We start from the raw sequence: 23718 nt of genomic DNA, 5'->3' as shown, positions 1-23718 counted from the left end.
AATCTCCTCAAAGCCCAGTAACCCCTCCCCCTGGAGCATGGGGCGCCCCAATCTCCTCAAAGCCCAGTAACCCCTCCCCCTGGAGCATGGGGCGCCCCAATCTCCTCAAAGCCCAGTAACCCCTCCCCCTGGAGCATGGGGCGCCCCAATCTCCCTCCCCTCACAACCTGGTCCCTTCAGTGTCCCTCGAGCTGGAGCCCCGCCCCCCTCGGAGCCTGGCCCCGCCCCCCCGCTCAGCGCCACCGGCCTGTGAGGCCCCGACCCGCGCGCCCAGTACCCTGGACAGCGGCCTGCGGGCCGCTCGGCTCTCGCGAGAGTTGCGGCGCTGCCTGTGGCGGGGGCGGAGCCAGGCGCGCGCGAGGCGCGGGGGCTGCGGCAGGAGGCGGGAGCTGCGGGCCGGAGCGGAGCTGACTGCCCGGGACGGGGAAGGGCTGCGGGGAGGTGAGTCCTGCGACCGCCCTGATCCGCTCCCGGGACGCGCGTGCCAAGGGCCTGCTCCCCCCCCCTCCCCGTGTGCACCGCGCGTGCCAAGGGCCTGCCCCCCCCCCCGTGTGCACCGCGCGTGCCAAGGGCCTGCCCCCCCCCCCCGTGTGCACCGCGCGTGCCAAGGGCCTGCCCCCCCCCCGTGTGCACCGCGCGTGCCAAGGGCCTGCCCCCCCCCCGTGTGCACCGCGCGTGCCAAGGGCCTGCCCCCCCCCCCGTGTGCACCGCGCGTGCCAAGGGCCTGGCCCCCCCCCCGTGTGCACCGCGCGTGCCAAGGGCCTGCCCCCCCCCCCCGTGTGCACCGCGCGTGCCAAGGGCCTGCCCCCCCCCCCCGTGTGCACCGCGCGTGCCAAGGGCCTGGCTCCCCCCCCCCGTGTGCACCGCGCGTGCCAAGGGCCTGGCTCCCCCCCCCGTGTGCACCGCGCGTGCCAAGGGCCTGCCCCCCCCCCGTGTGCACCGCGCGTGCCAAGGGCCTGGCTCCCCCCCCCCGTGTGCACCGCGCGTGCCAAGGGCCTGCCCCCCCCCCCCCCGTGTGCACCGCGCGTGCCAAGGGCCTGGCCCCCCCCCCGTGTGCACCGCGCGTGCCAAGGGCCTGGCACCCCCGCCCGTGTGCACCGCGCGTGCCAAGGGCCTGGCACCCCCGCCCGTGTGCACCGCGCGTGCCAAGGGCCTGGCACCCCCGCCCGTGTGCACCGCGCGTGCCAAGGGCCTGGCACCCCCGCCCGTGTGCACCGCGCGTGCCAAGGGCCTGGCACCCCCGCCCGTGTGCACCGCGCGTGCCAAGGGCCTGGCACCCCCGCCCGTGTGCACCGCGCGTGCCAAGGGCCTGGCGCTCCCCCCCCCCGTGTGCACCGCGCGTGCCAAGGGCCTGGCGCTCCCCCCCCCCCCCGTGTGCACCGCGCGTGCCAAGGGCCTGGCGCTCCCCCCCCCCCCCGTGTGCACCGCGCGTGCCAAGGGCCTGGCGCTCCCCCCCCCCCCGTGTGCACCGCGCGTGCCAAGGGCCTGGCGCTCCCCCCCCCCCCCCGTGTGCACCGCGCGTGCCAAGGGCCTGGCGCTCCCCCCCCCCCCCGTGTGCACCGCGCGTGCCAAGGGCCTGGCGCTCCCCCCCCCCCGTGTGCACCGCGCGTGTCAAGGGCCTGGCGCTCCCCCCCCCCCCCGTGTGCACCGCGCGTGTCAAGGGCCTGGCGCGCTCCCCCCCCCCCCGTGTGCACCGCGCTTGTCAAGGGCCTGGCGCCCCCCCCCCCCGTGTGCACCGCGCGTGCCAAGGGCTTGGCGCTCCCCCCCCCCGTGTGCACCGCGCGTGCCAAGGGCCTGGCACTTCCCCCCCCCCCCCCGTGTGCACCGCGCGTGCCAAGGGCCTGGCGCTCCCCCCCCCCCCCGTGTGCACCGCGCGTGCCAAGGGCTTGGCGCTCCCCCCCCCCCCGTGTGCACCGCGCGTGCCAAGGGCCTGGCACCCCCCCCCCCCCCGTGTGCACCGCGCGTGCCAAGGGCCTGGCACTCCCCCCCCCCCCCCCCCGTGTGCACCGCGCGTGCCAAGGGCCTGGCACTCCCCCCCCCCCCCGTGTGCACCGCGCGTGCCAAGGGCCTGGCACTCCCCCCCCGTGTGCACCGCGCGTACCAAGGGCCTGGCACTCCCCCCCCCCGTGTGCACCGCGCGTGCCAAGGGCTTGCCCCCTCGTGTGCACTGCGTGTGCCAAGGGCTTGGCCCACTCTCCCGTGTGCACCTGACACCCCCCCGTGTGCCAAGGGCCTGGCACCCCCCCCGTGTGCACTGTGCGTGCCAAGGGCCTGGCACCCCCCCCGTGTTCACCGCGCGTTCCAAGGGCCTGTCGCCCCCCCACACTCGGGTGTGCACCGCGCATGCCAAGGGCCTGGCAGCCTACTCCCCCCCCCCATGTGCACCGCGCAGGCCATGGGCCTGGCAGCCTACTCCCCCCCACGTGCACCACGCATGCCAAGGGCCTGGCAGTCCCCTCCCCCACCCGTGTGCACCATGTGTGCCTAGGGCCTGGCAGTCCCCTCACCCACCTGTGTGCACCATGTGTGCCTAGGGCCTGGTACCTTCATTGTTGTGCATTGTGCATGTCAGGTGCCTGGGACCCCCACACCTGTGAACACCAGGGAGCCTTATCCTCCCCACTTGTGTGCACCTATGTTTGCACATGCCTATGCCATGGAGAGGCTTTGTGGCCCTACACCTGTGTGTGCACATGCTTGTGCCAAGGAAGGGCCTTGTAGCCCTCCCTACATGTGCATGCCAAGGAGAGGCTTGCACATTCCCATGTGTGCTGAGGAGGAGCCTGTGGCTTGCGTGCCTCTGTGAAAAGGGGCCATCCACCCTATCATTCTGTGTGTATGTATGCGTGCACCTGCCAAAGGCTTCCTCTCCCTGTGTGTGCCTTAGTGCCTGCAAAGCTGTCCTCCCCGCCCATGTTTGTGAGCCCCAGCACACATACAGGCCATCCACCTCTCCTGAGTGGGTGACAGGCTCTTTTCCTCTGGTGTGAGTGCTTTTGTGCAAAGGGGGCCCCCACTATTCTTGTGCGTGTGTGTGTGCTTGTGCAAGGGGGCTTTCTTCTAAGCATTTTATTCATGTGTGCATCATACCTTTGCAGGTGTGTGCATGCAAAGGGGCCTTCTGTTTGCTTCTGTGGGTGTGTGAGAGTAAGAGGCCTTTCACCCTAATATGTCTCTAGAGTGTGCCAGGATGTTTTGGGGAAGGCCTGATTGCTGTCTGCACAGTGACCTCACTAGTGGAGTGCACAACTGGCTTGTTTATTAACATGCAATGAGTAATTGGTATGTGTATTGCAGTGAAAGATGGGACCAAGCAGAGGAAACCTACTTTATGTTTCTTGTGGGTTGTTTTGAAATTGCAACTTGGATTTGATTGTTGTCCATGGCTTCTATCTTTATAATGTGCTGAACCCAAACCCTAGATCATGGGCCCTTCCTAGATTACTGTGTCCTTTTCAGGAGTCTGTTTTTTTTTTTTTTTTTTTGCATACCCCCTAGTTTCATGTAGTTAAAAAAAAAAAACATGCTTACAAATCCAGACATAAAAATACAAAAGCATCACATCCTATTGTTATTGAGAAATGCTTCCTTTCTAGGATGTAAAATCCCATTTAATTAGTTAACTGGTAAAACATTGTTTAACTGGTTACCGATTAAACAGGTGGGTGTAGGGGCTGCTCTGACCTCGATGGTGTGCCCTCTACCCACAGTGGGGCCTTGTCTGTGGCAAGTGGAGGCTGCTCCAGGCCCCACTGGTGAACCATAACGGGGAAGAACCACTCATTAACCTTTCACATCCCTATTCCTTTCTCATTTTTACCTTTTGATAAAATAAATCACTTGGAATATAAATATTGTGTTTACATTTCAGGGTGTAGTATATAGAACAATATAAAGTCATTGTGTGAAATTTTAATGACTGGCCTTTGCTAGTGCTTTTTATGTAGCCTATTGTAAAACTACGCAAATATTTATGTGAGTTGATGTACCCTCAGGATGAATTTTGCATTGTCCCATGCCCCAGGTTGAGAACCACTGCCCTAGATCTGAATGCCTTAGCATGCTGGGCCATTGGCTCACTGGATGTGAATCTTGTGTCTTGATCCCAGCTCCAGTTACAATTCAAGAGTAAATTCCTTTCTAAACTGGTAGGCGGGTGTGGTGAATTAACGTGCCACAGTTGAAACACACTGGGACTCTGTGTCTGCTGTATGTGGGTGGTGGGTGACTCTTATCACAGACCTCCCTATTGCAGGGGAAAGAGGGAACTAAGTATTGGTTCCCATCTGAAAAGGTGTGGCAGTGCGGTGGGAGAAGATACTGAACCTGCTTATTTTTATGATCCTTTTCCTCACTGTTTTCTATTGCTATTTATTTATCAAAAGGAAAGTGTGAGTTAGTGTAAACCAGTGCTTTTTTTGTGAGGGTACTGCCCGGTACACAGTACTGGCACCCCCAGATGCAATGCCAGCACCTCCAGTCAGAGCTAAACAACTTTTCCCCTGGAGTACCAGCACCTTTTTTTTTTTTTTTTTTTTTTTAAATACAAAAAAAACCCACTGGTGTAAACTCAGTTACCACTCAGTGTGTCATATATTAAGGATTTGGAGGTGTTAGTCATGTCAGATAAATCTTAATGTTAAATTCAGAGTGCTTTTCTGTGTTTAAAAATGAGTAGTCCTATGGCACCTTGGAGACTAACACAAATATATATCATCGTCAGTTGATGAAGTGGGTTTTGCCCACGAAAGCCCATGATTCTATATATATTTTTATTAGTCTCTAAGGTGCCATAGGACTACATGCTGTTTTTAAAGTCAATGGCAAAACATCCATTGGTTCCGGTAGAGCAGGGGTGGGGAACCTTTTTTGAATCAGGGACCGCTGACCCACAGAACAATCAGTCAGGGGCTGCAGAAGCCCCTGACTGAGAAGCAGAAAGACGCTCCCCACATTCCCTTCACACACCAGAGCCTAGGGGAGCCCAGCCTAGTAGATTTTGTGTGCTCCACCCCATAGTAGGGTGTGTGAGGAGTTATGGGGGGGGGCTGGGGCACCAACCTGGGGTCCCCAAAGCTGAGAGGGGACCCTGAACCTCAAGGGCCGGATCCAGGCAAGCAGGGGGCTGCATCCGGCCCCAGGCCTTGGGTTCCTTACCCCTGCAGTAGAGCTGGAGAATTTGGTCCCAAATATGTGTCAAGTGTGTGTTGTTCTTTTAATCCCTTGTAGTTAATAGGCCTTATCTGTGTAATGATTTGCTTACCAAAAGGCTAGATAGGTCCCACTGGTGAAAGTGACCCTGTCTGGTCTGCATTTGCACTTCCACCACAAGTAACAGCAGAGGGACTGGAGTAAACTGACTGAGCATAAATTTAATAGCTGTATTAGATGTGCAGGTGAGGGGGATGCTAGGCTGTGTTTGGGTGGTTGCCTTTGGGAGATTTTATTTATGTGAAAGTGACATTGTCAGTTTAAGTCACATACTTGGGTTTGGTCACTAAAAGGGCTTTACACATTTGTGTGCAGGAGTTTTTGTAAACGTGTTCGCTAAATTTCATGCATCAGTGTCTGGATGCTAAGTTTGAGCCACCTTCGGGTTGATCTTTTAGAGTTGTTGAGCAGCGCCATCTCCCATTGAGTGCAAGTGGAGCTGTGTGTTAAAAATCAGACTCAATGCGTCTCCTGTTTGGGCACATGCAGTCAGAGGCCTCAGCTGATCATCTTGGCAGAAATGCCAAGGCAGTGTGTGATATCCTAATCCCAGACCTTTTCCTGCATCCTACTGGGTACCAAAATCCCCAGCCATCCAGGACCCCATTTTCCCTTGGCATGTTCTCTGATGCTCTTCTCTGTTTTCTATGCAAAAATCTACAGTGTGGTGAAAATTAAACACCTGGAGATGGTATCCATTTGAGCTTAATATCTAATAATAGGGGAGATGTGGTTCAGACTTATCTATTCTATTAAGTTCCATTCAATTAAACCTCCATTCCATTCATTAAACCTAAACAGTACCAATGTTACTGAAGCTGCTTTGCTGCAAAATTTAGTTCCAACTTGCTGTTGATCCAGGGACTTATAATAAAGTGTGATTTGTGCATATCTATTTAGGGTTTTTCTTTAGTATCTAAGTACTCTCACCTCAAAACTCATCAGGGTACTAAATGCACTGGAAGAGCTTCCGGACAGAGACCCAGAAGATGAACACATGCAATAGTAATATCAAACAGGTTCCAGGTCTGTTACTGAGAATAATGCCTTCCAGGTCTGGAGTGGTGGTGAGGCCCCTGCTGCCATTTAGGAATCTCACTAGCATCACTTGGACTTAATTGATCTCTTTTGGTCTGGCTTTTGGTGTGACATGCAGTTGACACTACTGTAACCTCGCTGGTGAACACGCCTTGCCTAGTGATGGACAAAGGGCGGGTGTTCATCATGATTCTTTTAGCTCTCCGACCACCCATATGATACCCCCCTGCCTGAAAGCCCTGACTGGTACCACACTTGAGGGCTTCTAGTTTTCCTCTCCCAGGAGGTGTTTTGGAGCAATGGCATTTGGTGCAATTGGAGCAATGGCCTTGAGGGCTCACATGCAGTGCTGACTTTAGTGGGGTTCTGTTCAAGTGTGTATATGACCTGTTTCTTCTCTCTGTGCATATGGGGACGTTGCCAGAGCTAGCCCATTTCAGCTGTAATGCTCTTAGTTCAGAGCTTCACAACTTCAGCGGATATGCCCAATGTAGCTACTGACCTACGTGGCAACTTTGGCCGCAGCGTGAATTAGGGATGTAAATTGTGTATGATCAGCTAATCGAGTAGTCAATGGAATTTCCATCAACTACTCAATTGGTCAGTAGGGAGGGGAGAACTGCAGAGCCGCAGTGGCGTTAGCTCCCTGGGAGCTAACGCCGCTGCGGCTCTGCCTTTCAAATGTATTAAGTGCTGGCAGGGCCTTAATACATTTAAAAGGCAGAAGCACAGCGGGGGGGATCGGGAGCGAGCCGGGACAGCTGATTCCCAGCTCGCACCTGGTCACCCGCTAGCCTCTGCCTCCCCTGCCCTCCGGAGATGGTGCTGGGATGAATCGGCTTTTAAGCCGGCTCCCCACAGCACCAGCTCCTGTGTTTTCCCCTTTTCCCCTTGCTGCCTCTCTTAGGGTGTGTCTAGACTACATGCCTCCTTCGACGGAGGCATGTAGATTAGCCAGATCGGAAGAGGGAAATGAAGCCGCGATTAAAATAATCGCGGCTTCATTTAAATTTAAATGGCTGCCCCGATCTGCCGATCAGCTGTTTGTCGGCAGATCGGGGCAGTCTGGACGCAACGCGCCGACAAAGAAGCCTTTCTTCATCGGCACAGGTAAGCCTCGTGAAACCAGGTTTACCTGTGCCGATGAAGAAAGGCTTCTTTGTCGGCGCATCGCGTCCAGACTGCCCCGATCTGCCGACAAACAGCTGATCGGCAGATCGGGGCAGCCATTTAAATTTAAATGAAGCCGCGATTATTTTAATCGCGGCTTCATTTCCCTCTTCCGATCTGGCTAATCTACATGCCTCCGTCGAAGGAGGCATGTAGTCTAGACACACCCATAGGGTACGTCTAGATTACATGCCTCTTCCGAGAGAGGCATCTAAAATAGGTTACCCGACATAGTCAATGAAGCGGGGATTTAAATATCCCCGACTTCATTAAAATAAAAATGGCCGCCGTGCTGTGCCGGCTCAGCTGATCGTTGGCATAGCGCGCAAGTCAAGACGCAGATCGGTCGACAAGGGAAGCCTTTGTCGACTGCTCCCTTATGCCTCATGAAGCCGATGAGCTTTTGCTTATTGGATAGTCAACTAGTAATTTATATCCCTAGTGCGAATATGACACTTTTGCTTTTAGCTGGATGCAATTCATGGTGATTCCTAAAACTGTATGTGTGCCATAGTCCTATTGATCTAAAAATCTCCGGTGCATAATTTCCTGAGAGATTCTCTCCTTCCTTATGCTCAGTAATAGTAGATGAGGTCACTATGGGTCTGACTCCTTGAGCAGTCAGATCCTTCCTTTAAATGCCTGGGGACATGGATGTGCTTGACTGTAGGTTTCTCATTCCTCCTCCATCTACTCCCCCAGTTGCTCTAAGCAAGCCCAAATCGGCTGACCTTCATAAGGCATTTGGGATTATTTATTTATTCGTTTATTTTTCAGTGTGTTGTTTTTAAACTCTTCATGTCCTCAGAACTGCTCTGTACTGGGCGCACTTTATAAATTAAAAATGTTCCCAAGCACTCTAATTTCTGAATCCGAGTAAATTGTATATCGGGGTGGGCAGATACTCGGAGGGCCCCCACACCGCTGTATTCACCTGTGCTTCTGCAGGTAGGGGGGATCGCAGCTCCCGCTGGCCGTGGATCGCTGTTCCCAGCCAATAGGATCTGTGATCACCTGTACCTGTAGAAGGGCAGGTAAATACAGCAACAGTGGCCCACTGGAGGCTAATCCTGGTGAATCGCTCCTGTTTTATTGCCCAACCCTGTGATAGATGACACATTTTAATGTTGATTTCACTGTACCTTGTCTTGTTCTGGTGATACGAAGGGATGGTAACTATTGCTGCCTTTCTAGCTGTAAGTGCACAGCTCCCTTGAGCAGTAGAGGCTGTTTGAATTGAGCGGAAAAAGTGCTGGTGTTCAGGAGTTGTGCCACAGCACAGCTCTGGATCAGGATTTTAAACTGTCCACAATCTGGGCTTTAGTTCTTAACCTGTCTCTGGGAAAATACAAACCCAGCCTGGTGATTGCTGTGTAACTGAGCTGGCTGTTCTGGGACTTTGCATTCCCTTCCATAGACTAGCATGCAGTAGGTCAATGGTTTGAATGTGTCTCTGGCCTGCTCTCTGGCTTGGTCTTCTCTCCTTGGAATAAACTGCCGGTGGATGTAGGTCACTTGAGTAGGCACTAGACACTAAGCCTCTCCCTGCCCCACATTGCTGAATCTTCTTTTCCTCTTCTGGCTGCAGGCAGTGCTTTAGTTGGAACACATGCTTATCTTTACCAGGTGTGGACCGTAGATCTGAGTGTACGTATATGTACTGGGGTGCGCGTGAATAATACAAAAGAGAAATGCAACCACGCCTTATTTATAGCACTCTCCTTGGGGGCCAGTTATCTCCGGGTGTTTAAAAGAGGTGATTTGCTGTACAAGGGATGATTTTTATGCTGATTGAAGAGAACTGGGATCCTTCTGTCTCAGGATCGTCCCACTAAATGTTGCAGTGCAATCAGCTGTCTTTTTGGTTGTTGGGCTTGGCGAGTTAGGGATGAGGAGTCAGGAAGGGATTTGATTTACTCCTTTAATTTAGGAAAGATATGCACTGGAGAAATGCCAAGAGGCTACCTGAATTTCCCCAGGCAGGAATCTGTGTGTATGTAGGATTGGGGGGAAGGGATTACGGTGTTAGAAAATTTACACTTCTAGTAACAGAGTAAATGCTAGGAAATGGTTGAACATAGAAGAAACGTTGTTTCCCCACGTGTGTGTCTTTAATGTGATTACTATCTCTTGTTTTCTTTCAGTTTTGGCAGAGGTGCAAGCTGTCCTCAGACTTAGCTGTGGAGTAGAAACAGACAGACACCATGGCGGGTAAGGAAAAAAATCCTTGCTGGATCTCGTAGAACTGGTTTTTCTCTCAAAGGGCTCTATGCTTTAATGTGGGTGACACATTGGCCTTTGCTACCCAGTTAACCTTCCCTGGGTTTGTGACACAAAGGGTTAATTTGGCCTGCGTGCTCTTCATTCCTGGTGGTTGTGTGTGAAAATGAAAGAGCCCAGCTAGACTGCCAGAGACCAGGCTGAGTTGCAATGAGAGGAAATCATTTTTTTTAACATATAAACTGAGCAAATCTGAGCTGGAAATCGGTGAGACACAAACCTGTAACCCCACTATCCCACTTCCAAGGTCTCTGCTTGGGTTAGGTCAGTGCTTTAGCCAGTCAGCGGCGGATCAATTTGAGGAAGAGAGACTTGTGCTGGGCTCTGTTCAGCGATTCGTTTTTTCTCTTGTCACAGAGAAGGTGAACAATTTCCCACCGCTCCCAAGATTCATCCCCTTGAAGCCATGTTTCTACCAGGATTTTGAGGATGACATTCCACCGCAGCACCGCACCTTGGCCAAGCGCCTTTACTACCTCTGGATGTGTGAGTCCTCCCTGGGGCAAGCACCCCCCCCCCTTGGTTCTGGAGGGCATGAGCTCATCTCGAGCTTTAGCTCTGCTGCCGCCAATCAGAGAGCTCCTCTCCTTTCGCCTACCCTGCAGGTAGTCACGTGGCCTCATAAACCAAAGACCACTCAAGGACTCTGCTCCCTCACAGAGGCCTGCCCTGAGGTGGAGCAGCTCAGCCAGTGAGTTTCTCATTGCTGAAGGATTTACTGCCCAGATTTTCTCCCTGTCAGGCTCCCTCAGCCAAAGGGCTTGTCACTTGGGAAATGCAGGCCCTGCCAGCACACTTCCTAGTTTTACATTGCAGCAGTGTCTGCACTCGGGCTCTCCCTCACTGCCAAGAAGCTCCGTCCAAGTGGGCAGTCTTTTTTTACCACCCAGCTTCCTGCCAGGCCCTCCCGAGCCAGGAATCTGAGCCAGTTTCAGGTGGAAGCCGTGAAGCTGTCTTCCAGCCTTATGTTTTAGGTCACTATGCCTCCCCCCACCCCATCCCCCAATTCCCTAGTTTGCAAATTCCACATCCAGCACAAAGCTGCAAGCCTGCCCCTGAAGCTGAAAGGTCACTTTAAATTAGTGAGTGTTGGGCCTCTGATGCAGTGACCGGGTCTCTTTCACCCAGCCAAAGTGTAACACCTTGGCCGTACCCAGCTTTCCACAGTGCAGGCGTTTGAGGCTTTCCTCAGAGCCAAATCTTACCTTTTCCTTCTGCAGCTGCTGTGTGATGTGCTGTCATCCAAGCCGTGGTCCCTTGACCAGAGCTAATGCCACTGATGCAACTAGCTGGCAAGGGGGGCCGATTTCCCTTGCCTTGGGACCGCCTACTAGTTTGACTTGTGGGCGTGTAAAGCAGACAGTGTCGGGCTTCCTCCATGTGTGTTTTCCCCTTTTCTGAAGCCTGGTGTGGAGCTGGCCACCTCTTTGCTCCAAGGGGATTCAGTCTAGCAAGCGTGCACAGTTTGTGTAACTTCACTAAACAGAGTGTAGCTAAATGAGTAACTGTCCCAATGATCTAGACCTGGTTAGGAAAGCTGGCACGGTGTTGGGAGTCAGTGTTGGAAATGCCTAAGCAAACGGGTGTGTGGGGAGCACTTCATCAGAAGATCACTTCTGAGAAACCACCGCTGCATTTGGCATGATTTGGCCTCTTTGTTGGCTAGCTCAGTGGAGACGCCAAAGATTAAATGGTCCTTGGAAACAAAACTTGTTCCCAGAGGAGATGCCTCCAGGTCGAAGATACAGCATTCCTGGTGGGGAAGGGTACATGACTACTACCTACAGTCCCCCTGACCTGTAGCTAAGTTGAGCATTTCTGTGTAGCAAGGACAGTGCGAATGCCTGAAGTCACTCCCCTTTTTTAAATGAGAGGAGATTGTTCCACCTCTGTGCCTCCTTTTTTAGGTAAAAGGTCTGGGATGGGTTAGGATGGAAGCAAGGGGAGGAGGGGCTGCTAATGATTATTTTCACCCTCCTCTTTGGCGGGAGAGGAGGAGGCACATACAGGGTTTGTGGAAGCAGGCAGCCTATGCATTTAATACGACCTCTGATCTTTACCAGGTGTTCTCTCTGAAAATTGAAAGCAAAATGAAGTGTTGCATGGATGCAACCTTCCCTAGGGGCGTGGTTTGTGTTCCAAGTGCAGGTTAGAAGCATCTGAATTCGTAGCAAAGGGACTGGGTTGGTGGTTTTGACTCATGCATCTGTCTCCCCCAATGAGCTTCCCACCCTGCTGACTCTCCCAGTTTTCAGCTTTGGCTCTGGAGCTGGGCTGGCTTTCCCCTTTCTCATTCAGGGAGGTTGTTGCAGCGCGCCGGGAGGGAGGTGTGCAGTCACTCTGACGCCCCATCCCTGATATGGCTGCACTCATTACACTTGCATTTAATGGGCCCCTTTTTGCTCTCAAGCCTTGGAAAGCAGAAGCACAAACACCCCGTTTCTGTCGAACTTGCTGAGAGAGTTTCTATTAACTTGCTGTCCGAGGAGACCCTTTAGGTGAGCCGATCCCCTGGGGAGAAGACACGGCAGAGAAGAGGGGGGAGATGGTGATGGAACATCCTTGAGTGCCTTATGATGTGGATTCCCAGCCAGGCAGACCACTGGGTTGGCTGAACAGTTTCATCTCCTCCAGCAAAACATCCCCCCTGGCTGCTCCAATGCATTGTTTGGAGGGAGGGCATTCATTTTAGTTGGAAAAGAGGTTCCTCCTAAAGCTCTGAGGTGCAGGAATGCAGATGACAGCTTCTCTTCTGCATGGCCTCTGCGAGGCTTCTCTTCATTGTAGTAGCCCTGTATCGCTTAGCCTCCTAGTATCATAGTGGAGAATCCCTGTTCTTCCGATCTGGACATGCCGTAGACCAGTCACGAACCTGTCACTTTTACGCTCCGAATTGATCAGTTGGTGTCGAGTTTGTCATGGGAAAGGCAGCTGGGCTGCCTGGTCTAACTCGCCCGGGAACGCGCTTCTGACAGTGAAGCCATTGCTGGTGGCAAGGGAGATGTTCCCTTTAATTCTCTCTCTTCCACCCTTTGGTGGCAAGAGAGAAATTGTGTTTCAGTTACTCAACTTGGAGGCGCTTGTGTCTTTCTGCCACACCCTGATTCTCACCTCCTGGAGCGGGTGATGTCTGCGGGGAGTCCCATTGGGCCATGACTCATTGATGCCAGCCTGCTTCAACTGGCTTGGAACCATTGCCTGAGGGAGCCTGGTGGGCATGGAAGGATGGTGAAATTACAGAGGGAAAAGGGGGATAAAAACTGCAGACAAAACCCCACTCCTGAATTAGGCCTGCCTGAGTGTTTCTGAACCCCATGGAAGTCTCCGCCTGAAGGGCCCCTCCAGTCACAGCTTACTCTCTTGCAGTGTGCTACTTTGCTCCCTCTGTGTGTCTGTGTGTATATGTTTGCAGTGAACAGCATCACCTTGGCAGTGAATCTGATTGGCTGCCTCGCATGGCTGATTGGAGGCGGTGGAGCTGTTAATTTTGGACTGGCAATTCTCTGGCTCATTCTCTTTACACCCTGCTCCTATGTCTGCTGGTTTAGACCTATTTACAAAGCCTTCAAGTAAGTGGTCACAGCTGGGCACAGCTTCTCACTCTCTTTCTTCTCATGAATAATCCATGCTTAGACTGGGTCGTCTTTATTTGGGAATCTCTCCCTTCCCTTCCTACTTACACCGTTCCTCTCCTACCTTGGGAAATTGGATGTTCAGGATTAAGATATCAGCTCTTCAGAAAGACTAATGTATCCAATACATGTTTTCCCTCTGAGTGGGGTTCTTGATAATGAGTCACGGGAGATCAGGAAGAGTATGGATACTGTGTTCTGTCCCGTGGTGACAGGTACAGTGCATGGCCACATTCCAGCTCTGTTCCTGCCCAAATTGACAGACTCTGTGCTTTTGCTGCAGAGCGTGGAGGCTCCTGAAGAGAGATGCCTCGGAGATCAGACAAACTGATGCTAGAACTGGAGATGGGAAGATGGGTCAATGGTTAGATGAGTTGCAAATGTTTCTTCCTGACTCCACAGCCACCACATTCCAGCTCAGAAGTACAGGGTGCCAACTATCTTAGGGTTTATAGCTTCTCTGGCTCTAGAATTGAGTCAGTAACTAAAGGGTTCTTCCGTCCTGAGAGACAGGGGAGGGAGAGCAGCTCACAGCCCCTGCGCCTGGCTCTGATTTAGCAATATACGTAAGCACCCAGTTGGTTTTAAAACTAGAATTTGGCCCAGTGAAGTTAGCAGAATCTAGGAACATGCTTGTGTATCTTGCTAAAGTTCATGCTTTGACCTGCAGGTCTCACTGAGCCATGATGCACAAGCATGAGGGAAAAGGCATTGGAAGCTGAAGTGCTTACAGATTCTGGCTCTAGAAGCTCCGATTCATTCTCAAGAACCCCAAGGCAGATCCTTAGCTGGTGTAAAGCTGCGCAGCTCCTCAAGGGAGCTATGGCAGTTTACACCAGTTGTAGGCATCCAACTCTTCCTTTACCCCAAGGAACCTCTGTGGGATCTCTCGTTGTCCTAAACCGACCCTGCCTCTAGAAACTCAGTGCCCTGCAGCCTCTGCTTGAGATCTGACTTATTTTGGGTGGTGAATATTTTCTTTCCATTAGAGGCTCCTTTTACAAACCTTTTGGGGTGGATAGCACATATGGTACTGGTTATGCGTGCAGGTTAGAGCAGTCCTATTTTCACCATTATTCCAGTCCCTGGCAGCTTGCTGAATGCTTCATTAGTACTCCACTCGAGAGCAGGGTGGACTGAATTAAATCAAGGTGATTTTAAATCACCAAGTAGAAAAGCCTTGAGTTTAATCATCAGTTTCAATCAGCTTTTCCATTTGTACTTTGCTCATTTTCTAAAGAGAGGTGCATTCTAATTGGTTGGTGTAATCAGTAAAGCATGTTCACTTAGCTAAATAAAGCCTTTGCATTAGATTTGGTACATCTTTTTATTACCTAGGAGTGTACATGTGTATTTAATCAATTATATAGCTTAATATTTTCCAATTTTTATTCATCATACATTTTAGTATCTTAGAAAATGGTGTATGATATACTGCATATTTTCCAGATAATTCACTTTTTGCTCATGATTTGTGTCAAGTTGTATTAGGACAGTAACTGGAATTGAATTTAACGCTTAGAATAGCATAAACATTTTTTTAAAACAAAACAAGCCCTTTATACAACACATGACCTGTTGTGCCATATTTATAAAACTCAACCTCAAAAATGAGATATTTCCCCCTGATTCTTTCTTAATTCAGAAAAGCAGCCTTTAACGCAGAGTTTTTGATCCAGGCTCATGGATTCAGCTTAACTATTTTTTATGTAAATGTTTTAAGAGCTTATACTAATTTCATGCCTTAACAGATTTTATCTTAAATGGGTTTATTTTTAAAAATAACTTCTTATCATAATTTAAACAACATAATACAAATTAAATTACAAATTATTTCATATATATTTTTAAATCACCAGTTTTATTTTTGTCCATCCTGCTTGCAAGGAGGAAAAATGGCCCAGTAGATAGGGGAGCTGGATAGGGACACAGAAGAATCATAGAACTGGAAGAGACCTCAGAAGGTCATCAAGTCCAGCCCCCTGCTCTAGGCAGGACCAATCCCAACTAAATCAACCCGGCCAGGGTTGGGTTTGATTCCCACCCAGCCACACATGAGCGTGACTTTGTTTCCTCACTGCAAAATGGGGATACTTTGCCTGGCAGGGGTGTTAAGGATAAGATCCGCTAACTCTGAGGTGCTCTAATAAAATGGTAACTAGGACTATGTAAGTAGCTAAATATGGCCACACAGGGATAAAAGACCCACAGCACAGCTGCAGCAGGTCTGAGTCTGTTGATTTGGGCTTGGGCTGTGGGGTTAAAAATCTCTGTGTAGCTGGTAGGGCTCTGGCTCTGGACCATCCACCCTTGCAGGATCCCAGAGCTCTGGCACCACCCTGAGCCCAAATGTCCAACCAGCAGTTTTTGAGCCCAGTGGGCCTGCAAGCCCAGTCAGCTGACTTAGGCCAGCCACTAGCTTCTTATTCCTGTGTAGACATCCCCATAGAGCAGTGGGGAAGCTTAGCACAGACTGCTCACGTGGCGGACAATGAAACTCTTACCACCTTTCCAAGGCTGCCCCTCTCCCCCCCACTTTACCTACCATCTAACTGCTGTCAAATCATTACTAACTGCCAGGGAACCCTGATTGACAGCGTGAGTCCTTCACGTTTTCCTTTCTCCCTCCTTATGCTGTGGTGTCACTGTCCTGACTCTTTGTGGGCAGCTCTTGTTCACCCTAACCATCCGTTCCCATTCTCCTCCACCCACTGTGGCCACACAGTCTCTGCTGGAATCAAAGGCGTTATTTAGCTGCTCTGGTGGCCGAGATGCTGGGTGTTCGGGGTGATAAGAGCTGGAGTGCAGCTGCAGGACCAGCTGAGGCGCAGAGAGCAGTGAGGAGGAGAATGACAATGAGTTGTTTCTCTTGTAGGACAGACAGTTCTTTCAGCTTCATGGCGTTCTTCTTCACCTTCATGGCCCAGCTGGTGATCAGCATTATCCAGGCAGTGGGGATCCCTGGCTGGGGAGTCTGGTAAGGAAGACAGGCTGGATGTGACAGATTTCTTTCTTCTCTTCGGGAGCTGACAGAGAAGAGTTTTTTTTTTCATCTGTTAGGAAGGAAAAAAATTCCAGAGTTCCAGGGCTCAGCTAGTTCAGGGCATCGAGTGGGTAGAAGTGGGAGTATGGAAGGAGCGTGTTAGTGGAGTGGGAGGAGAAGGGCAATGAATGATGTGATGTGGCAGAGAAAGGAGGTAGGAGGCTTTGGGGTGGCCTTTGGGTACTACTTGGTTTCAAGAATGGCTTAGAATTATCCAAGATAGCGAAGTGTTTGGGATATCCGTCATTTTAGAGTGCGGTTTTCAGCTTGCAGCATACAAAGCCAGTGGGGAAAAAACATAGCTACTGGGTGCAGCAGTGTAACCTGATTTAACCAAAGCCCTTTTGCATCTCCCTGCAGTGGCTGGATCGCAACAATATCCTTCTTTGGGACCAACGTGGGTGCAGCTGTAGTGATGCTTATCCCCACCATCATGTTTACAGTCGTGGCAGTCTTCTCCTTCATCGCCCTCAGTATGGTATGGGTGCAGGATGAGACACCAGAAATTGGGATGTTTTCTGGGTGGCCATCTGGGCAACAGATCCCAGCTGGGGTGTTCACTACTCCATGGTGTTTCTAGAGAGCTGCTCACCTGAGTACCTCCCCTCCTTTCCTCTGTTAGGGGCAGCCCTTTGTTCACAATGTCTGGAGCCGGTGTTGTGTTTGGGACTGAAACAACAGTTTTTGCCAAACTTAGGACATCTCCAAATCAAGTGCTGTCAGATCTAGGACAGGACTTAGACTCATAGACTTTAAGGTCAGAAGGGACCATTATGATCATCTAGTCTGACCCCCTGCACAATGCAGGCCACAAAATCTCACCCACCTCCTCCTAGAATAATCCTCTCGCCTATATCTCAGATACTGAATCCTTCAAATAGTTTGAAGACCCCAAGATGCAGAGAATCCTCCAGCTGTGACCTGTGCCCCATGCTACAGAGGAAGGCGAAAAACCTCCAGGGCCTCTGCCAATCTACCCTGGAGGAAAATTCCTTCCCGACCCCAATATGGCGATCAGCTAAACCCTGAGCATGTGGTCAAGACTCACCAGCCAGACACCCAGAAAGTTCTCTATAGTATCTCCTATTATCCCTTCATTGACCTATTTACCACTGATAACGAATGGTCAATTTACCAAGATCATGTTATCTCATCAGGACTTGATCCTGGAAGTTTGAGTTCCCTTAGGCTCTGGCAAGATGCAGGTTCAGGCTGCTAAGTTTTAAAAAACAGAGAGTACTCTTATTGCTGAGCTTGTCCTAAAACCTGAGAGAGAGTGACTTAAAGAAGAATGTTGATTGCTGATGTAGCTTGGGCCTCCCAGGGAAATTCTTCCTTATAGTAAGAAATGTTTAGATTTTTTTTAAAGTTCAGCAGAATCGTCACTAAAGCACCAAATTTTCATATTCTCCTGTTCCTGGGCTTAGCTCTTGCTCACAGAGGTATGTTGCCCTGTAATTGGTTTCTTGATGGTGGTGATCATGGTTTCGAGCTAGGAATGAAACCTTTAAAGCCTTTGCTTTTTTTTGTGGTTTGGTGTGTGGAATGCTCAGTCTTCATTGTGACTTCTCTAATTGCCCAAAGTACTAATTGGCTTTCTTGCGGGTTAGCAAGCCTGGCGAGGGCTCTTGAAGTTAGAAAATGAGGTAGATGTTTGTAAAAGGTGTTTGATATAGTGCAGCTTTCCTTCTCTCCCATTTCTTGCCTTAGGAATAGGGATAAAGAGGGGAATGAATGACTCTGGGGAAGACTTGTATAGAGTAGGTTGTCTGCTCCCCTCTGGACTGGATTGTTAGTGACCAAAAGTAGTTACCTTTAGGTGATGGGTTGGTGGCGTATGTGCAGTGAGTTGATTGTCTCACTATGGTTTGCAGCAAACTGTCGCCCACATCACAAACGACCATCCCAATAGGTTAATTTGCCTCTCTTGTCCGTAGTCTAGGTATAGAGCAGACACTAACTCGAGGTAGAGAATGAGCAGCTTTCACCTTGCAGGGTGGTCCCATTAGGTCACAGTTGAGTCACTGTGGTCAGAAGAGTTTCAGTGCCAGGGCTGTTGAATGGAGCAGGCTGGTTTCCAGGGCTGCTGTTCTAGCATCTGTCGGTTTCAGTCCCGATCCTGCGGGGTTAAGTCCCTGCCCGTGAAGTCAATGGGAGCTACAAGTGCTCTGAGGATTGGACACTTTGCACTAGGGTCTCTCAGGTTATCCAAATAATTATAATAATAATAAAAAGAGTCGGGGACTCACCTCAGTGATCTCCTTTCTCTCTGCCTTTGCCCCACACAGGTGCATAAATTTTACCGGGGCAGCGGAGGGAGTTTCAGCAAAGCACAGGAGGAGTGGACTACAGGAGCGTGGAAGAATCCACAAGTACAACAGGCAGCGCACAACGCGGCAGTCGGTGCTGCACAGGGAGCCGTGCTGCAGCACGAAACACAGTATTCTGCCACCCCTAACTACACCTATTCCAATGAGATGTGAACAGAAGACTCTGTCATGAGGTGGGAGGTTGGGGATGGTGAGGGAGAATACTGCTGAGCCAGGTCTGTGTAACCATTTCAGCAAGGGGAGTGTAAGATACTTGATTTTTCCCTCTACTCTAGAACAGGGTCTTTTTTGTTTTTTTTCTGTTTCTTTTTTTTTTTTTTTTCTCATTTTGAAGAAGCTGTGAGTTGACCTGCAGGACACTTGTACTGTGCAGTAGTAACCATGTGCTTGTGTTCCCCCGTGAAGTAGTGTACGGTGGTGACTTTTAAATTACTGTGGTGATAGATGTATGTTATAACATCAACAAAACAAAAACCAACAAGCTCACCAAATGTCAAGAACAAAACTTTAGATCGCTGACAACGTGGGAGTTTCACTGGCTAATACTTCCAGTTGCTAATGTGCGGTTATTAATGGCTTCCTCTAGAGACAACTGGTACCAGTTCATCCAATCCCAGGAATTCTCCTTTTTATTGTAGCAGGTTACTAGCTGATTTAGCACTTAAATTCCTTGAAGCCAGGAGGGCTCCCCTTGTCCGTATCCTCCCTCCGAGCTTCAGAAACAATGGGTTCTCTTAACTAAGGGTGTTGTAATCATTTAATCTTTGATGTATTGTGAGGAAGACAGTATTGGTGTGTCACTGTACAGCGAGGGCCCCAAGGAAGTGTGGGGAATTTGCTCTGTTTGAATTGTAGCGGACCTTCCATTTAGTATGAAACTTTGGTACATTCCGAAAGCTCTGGTCTGAGTTCCACACTCCAAGTCCTATATTATTCAAATGTTCAGGTGGGAAAAGTGATTGTAAAATTGGTGTAGTGTTTTTCAACACATCTATTTTTTGGCATAGTAAGGGCCAAACCTTGTTCCTAGACACAGTATTGTTTATGTAGTGTGAGCAGGATTTGGCCCTACGGACGATCAAGTCACCCAGCTGTTTTTAGGCTCCTTGTAAAATCATAGCCTAAGGGAGTGAAGGGCCCATCTTCCCCTGAAATTCAGGTTTGCTTGCAAATCCCAACCTTAATGTCCAGGAAGTGTTTACTCATGTTGGCCCTGAAAACTCCATACAGCTAGGGCGGAGCAAGTTGGAGTCGAATGTCTTGCACGTTGTTGGTGCAATAGTCAACTAAACGTGGACTGCCACATGTGCTGATATAAAATGCCGAAGAACACAAAAACTTCAGTTTTAGGTCCTGGGAGGAGTTTACTGTTCTGGTGGTTAAAAGAAAAATATGTAGATTTAGAGGTAATGGGGAAGGAATAGGGAATGCAATATGCTTATTTTTAGCGAGAGACTTTTCAGACTTGAATGCACTTTAAGTAGGGAGGCCAGCTTTTCTCCAAAATTAATTCTGATTTTCTCCATAATCAGAAATTAGTTAAAATGTAATCTAGTCTGGCCCCTTTGATCAAGTATCAACTTCCTCCCTGGTCAATATTCCCCAATGTCTTAAAAGCAAACGGTGGTCCTGTAATTAGTAACTCAACATTCCAAAGCCTATTAGTTTTCTAGTTGCCCTGCTTATGATACAACTTTTCAGACCATCAGAGCCCCTTCTCTTTAGCTGCCTAATGATGTGTGTATATGAACTATATATGCAAGAATTATGTCAACATGAAGAATTTTTTACAGCAAAGCCAGCCAAGAATAAAGAAGTTTCCTTTTTAAGGATACAACTTAAATAATTCTGCAGCAGCTGGTTGTCTTTTGCAAAGGCTGTGAAATAAAGGTATGATAAAAATGTATATATCTTACAGAAGAAAGGAAGCCTTTACTTAGGCTATAATATACTTAATCAGACTTTAAATACTGTGCAATTACCTATAATTAGTCTTAAATGTATTCTACCAAACCTTGTGGTCTGTTAGTTCCCTGGTTGAGAATGTACAAATTAACAGTGATTATTTCGCCTTCTGTATTTGTAGTGAGAAAGACAACCTATTAAAACAAGCAGTAATACAAACATACAGCTTTAGCCAACTCTCTATTGCATCCCCAAAATCAATGAAAGTGACTGATCTTCAGTAAAATGACACTGAATGCATCTGCATGGCTACCACCAATAAGAGAAACTGCAGAATATGTACCTTGATTGAATTGCGCTTAACCAGTGACTGCTATCTAAGTGGTGCCAAGAGTTTAGATACTTCTCTGACTCTGGAGTAACTGCAATGAAATCAAATGCTTTGTAGCAAATTCTCACCAATATGAGATTACCATCTGTCCCAATAATCATCACTGGTACAGAACTGTGAATGTTGCCATTTATATGGACCTTGCTGCCATGAATTAACAGTTCGTTAGCTTTGGTCTGGACCTGTTTCAAAGAGGACTAGATCAAAACAAACTGCTTATATGCAGCAGCAAAGGCCCCAAAGTTGCTGTGACCATAGGGTGAAATCAGTGTTCCCTGTGGCCGTGTCCAGACTCGGGTTCTCCTGCGTCCAGACTCAAGCCGCGTTCTTTCGAAATTATTTCGAAAGAACGCGGCTTTTCTTTCGATGGCGGTAAACCTCGTTTCACGAGGAAGAACGCCTTCTTTCGAAAGTTCCTCTTTCGAAAGAAGGCGTTCTTCAATGTAAATAGGCCGTCTTCGAAAGAGAGCATCCAGACTCGCTGGGTGCTCTCTTTCGAAAAAGCGGATTTCTCTTTCGAAAGATCCGCCTGCAGTCTAGACGTGATCTTTCGAAAGAGGCTCTTTCGAAAGATGCTTTCGAAAGAGCCTCTTTCGAAAGAAGCCTGCAGTCTAGACATAGCCTGTGAGCTGTGTGCTCATGTGGCTCCTTAGAAGAGATGCAAATGTTGCCCAGCTGATTAGCAGAGCACCCACAGCTAGGTTTTTTGTTTCTACTGGTGGTGCACACTTGCACCTGCCTCGGTGCACATAAATTTATTGCACACATTGATGGAAGAGATTAGAGGGAACATTGGATGAAATAATCATTTTTTTCCTGTGATTGTGCCATGAATTATGCATAATTTTTTTGGGACAAAATCTTAGCCGTAGTATTGCATTTTGGGCCCAATTCCCATTTTGATAGGCACAGACATTTAATTATCTTGCAAAGAGTGGCTTTTAGTTTCCTCAACCACACAATTGGGAGTGTTTCAAACCTATTAAAAATATGAATATTCTTAAGGAATCACACAGTGTTCTTTCCAATTGCATCTACTAAATGAAAAACAAAACATTAGAATCTGTGAGCTCTGTCCCATTATCTATGCCTCCTGGGTGTGTATCCAGTCTTATTATGCACTGTTATATATGCTAAGATTCTGACGCTAGTATCAAGTCCCTAGGACTTAACATAGGTCTTTCCAGAGACCTATCATTGCACCAGAGATTGTATTAGATAGAAAATATTTCTCTCTGCTCTCCAGTGCTTGGCCCTCAGCTAATCTCCACCATCTGCTCATTGGCTACCTGGAGTGATCCTCTTGTGCAGATCTAATAAAAACTGGTTGATCCTGCATGGATCCGACCACTGTGTAGATTAGTGCTTTAAAAGCTCACTGATGCCCGGTGCTCTGCTCTTATCTTCTCACAGCTCTGTTCCCTTCCCCTTTCTCTTATTTTTCTCCCCTTTACCTTCCCAGTAGCATATTTCCTGCTGGCCTCAAAGACCTATTAAAACACAACCTTAAACAGGATCCTTGTTAGAGTAAATAGAATAATGTTCTGAGTACTGGAAAACCTACTTCAGCAAACTGCACAAGTTCTTTAAACAGTGAAGTGTGCTCCTTAATATTTCTGGTTCTCTTCACCCTCAAGCCCTGGAAACAACTTTCAGAACCCAGCACTCTTACGTGGGCAGTTGTGTTTTGTGGAACTATAAACGATATTTCACTGAATTGAGACGCTCACAAGCTAACTTATAAATGTTTCCTCACTCTGCTAAAATGGAGCTTCTAATTTCTAATTCTGGCTGGAAAGCATTTGCTGAACTAGTTTGGCATTTCAGCTGGTCAGAATTAAGGATGGGCTGCTGTATCGAAGCAGGTATTCTAAGATTAACTAAACTGATGCACCATGATTATGCCATTCCCATGACTCCAGCCCATCTTTGTAACATAAAAATAAAATAATAAACCTCAGAGCCAGGGAGTAAAGTACCAGGCCTAAGATGAGGAAAGGGACATGGGGCTATTTAATGGCATGAGAGCAAATCTCTTCAAAACCTAAAATAAAGCCCTTTGGGTGTGGATAAGAAATGTGTCTCAGGGTATGTCTACACTACCCTCCTAGTTCGAACTAGGAGGGTAATGTAGGCATATCGCACTTGCAAATGAAGCCCGGGATTTGAATTTCCCGGGCTTCATTTGCATAAGCGGGGCTCCGCCATTTTTAAATCCCCGCTCGTTCGAACCCTGGGCCGCGCGGCTACACGCAGCACGAACTAGGTAGTTCGAACTAGGCTTCCTAGTTCGAACTACCGTTACTCCTCATTCCACGCGTGTAGCCGCGCGGCACAGGGTTCGAACGAGCGGGAATTTAAAAATGGCGGAGCCCCGCTTTTGCAAATGAAGCCTGGGAAATTCAAATCCCAGGCTTCATTTGCAAGTGCGATATGCCTACATTACCCCGCTAGTTCGAACTAGTGGGGTAGTGTAGACATACCCTCAGTGTTTGAGCTAGAGATGGACTGGGAAGATAGGTGCTTGGATCTGAGTCAGGTGAAGCTTGAAGGCTGGAGTTCAGCAATCTCCTCAGGAGAACTCCATCATCTTGGATTACAAGATCCTTGAGAACAAAAGGCCCTTTTGCTCTTTGGAATCAACCTAGATCCAGAATTAGAAGGGTGGGTATAGAGCTGCGGATTCAAATCCAACCTTGCATCTCCCAAAACTCCTGG

At 49.4% G+C, this 23718-nt stretch overlaps 1 protein-coding gene across 2 annotated transcripts; it reads left to right on the top strand.

The window, feature by feature from the left end:
- Positions 1-292: 292 nt before the first annotated feature.
- On the top strand, positions 293-20832 carry SCAMP5 (secretory carrier membrane protein 5). Of its 2 annotated transcripts, XM_075897404.1 has the most exons (7): positions 293-441; positions 9564-9630; positions 10057-10185; positions 13112-13268; positions 16207-16308; positions 16735-16852; positions 18663-20832. In XM_075897404.1, the coding sequence occupies exons 2-7, from the start codon at positions 9624-9626 to the stop codon at positions 18855-18857; spliced, it is 708 nt and encodes a 235-aa protein (XP_075753519.1). In that variant the 5' UTR covers positions 293-441; positions 9564-9623; the 3' UTR covers positions 18858-20832. The 2 variants fall into 2 exon arrangements, with proteins under 2 accessions (XP_075753519.1, XP_075753520.1); XM_075897405.1 differs by lacking the exons at positions 293-441; positions 9564-9630 and having other exon boundaries at positions 10305-13268.
- Positions 20833-23718: the final 2886 nt, after the last annotated feature.

Source organism: Pelodiscus sinensis, chromosome 14 (assembly GCF_049634645.1).
Source record: "Pelodiscus sinensis isolate JC-2024 chromosome 14, ASM4963464v1, whole genome shotgun sequence".
In the NCBI taxonomy this organism is placed as follows: Eukaryota; Metazoa; Chordata; order Testudines; family Trionychidae; genus Pelodiscus; species Pelodiscus sinensis.
This window is presented reverse-complemented; position numbering and strand designations above follow the sequence as displayed.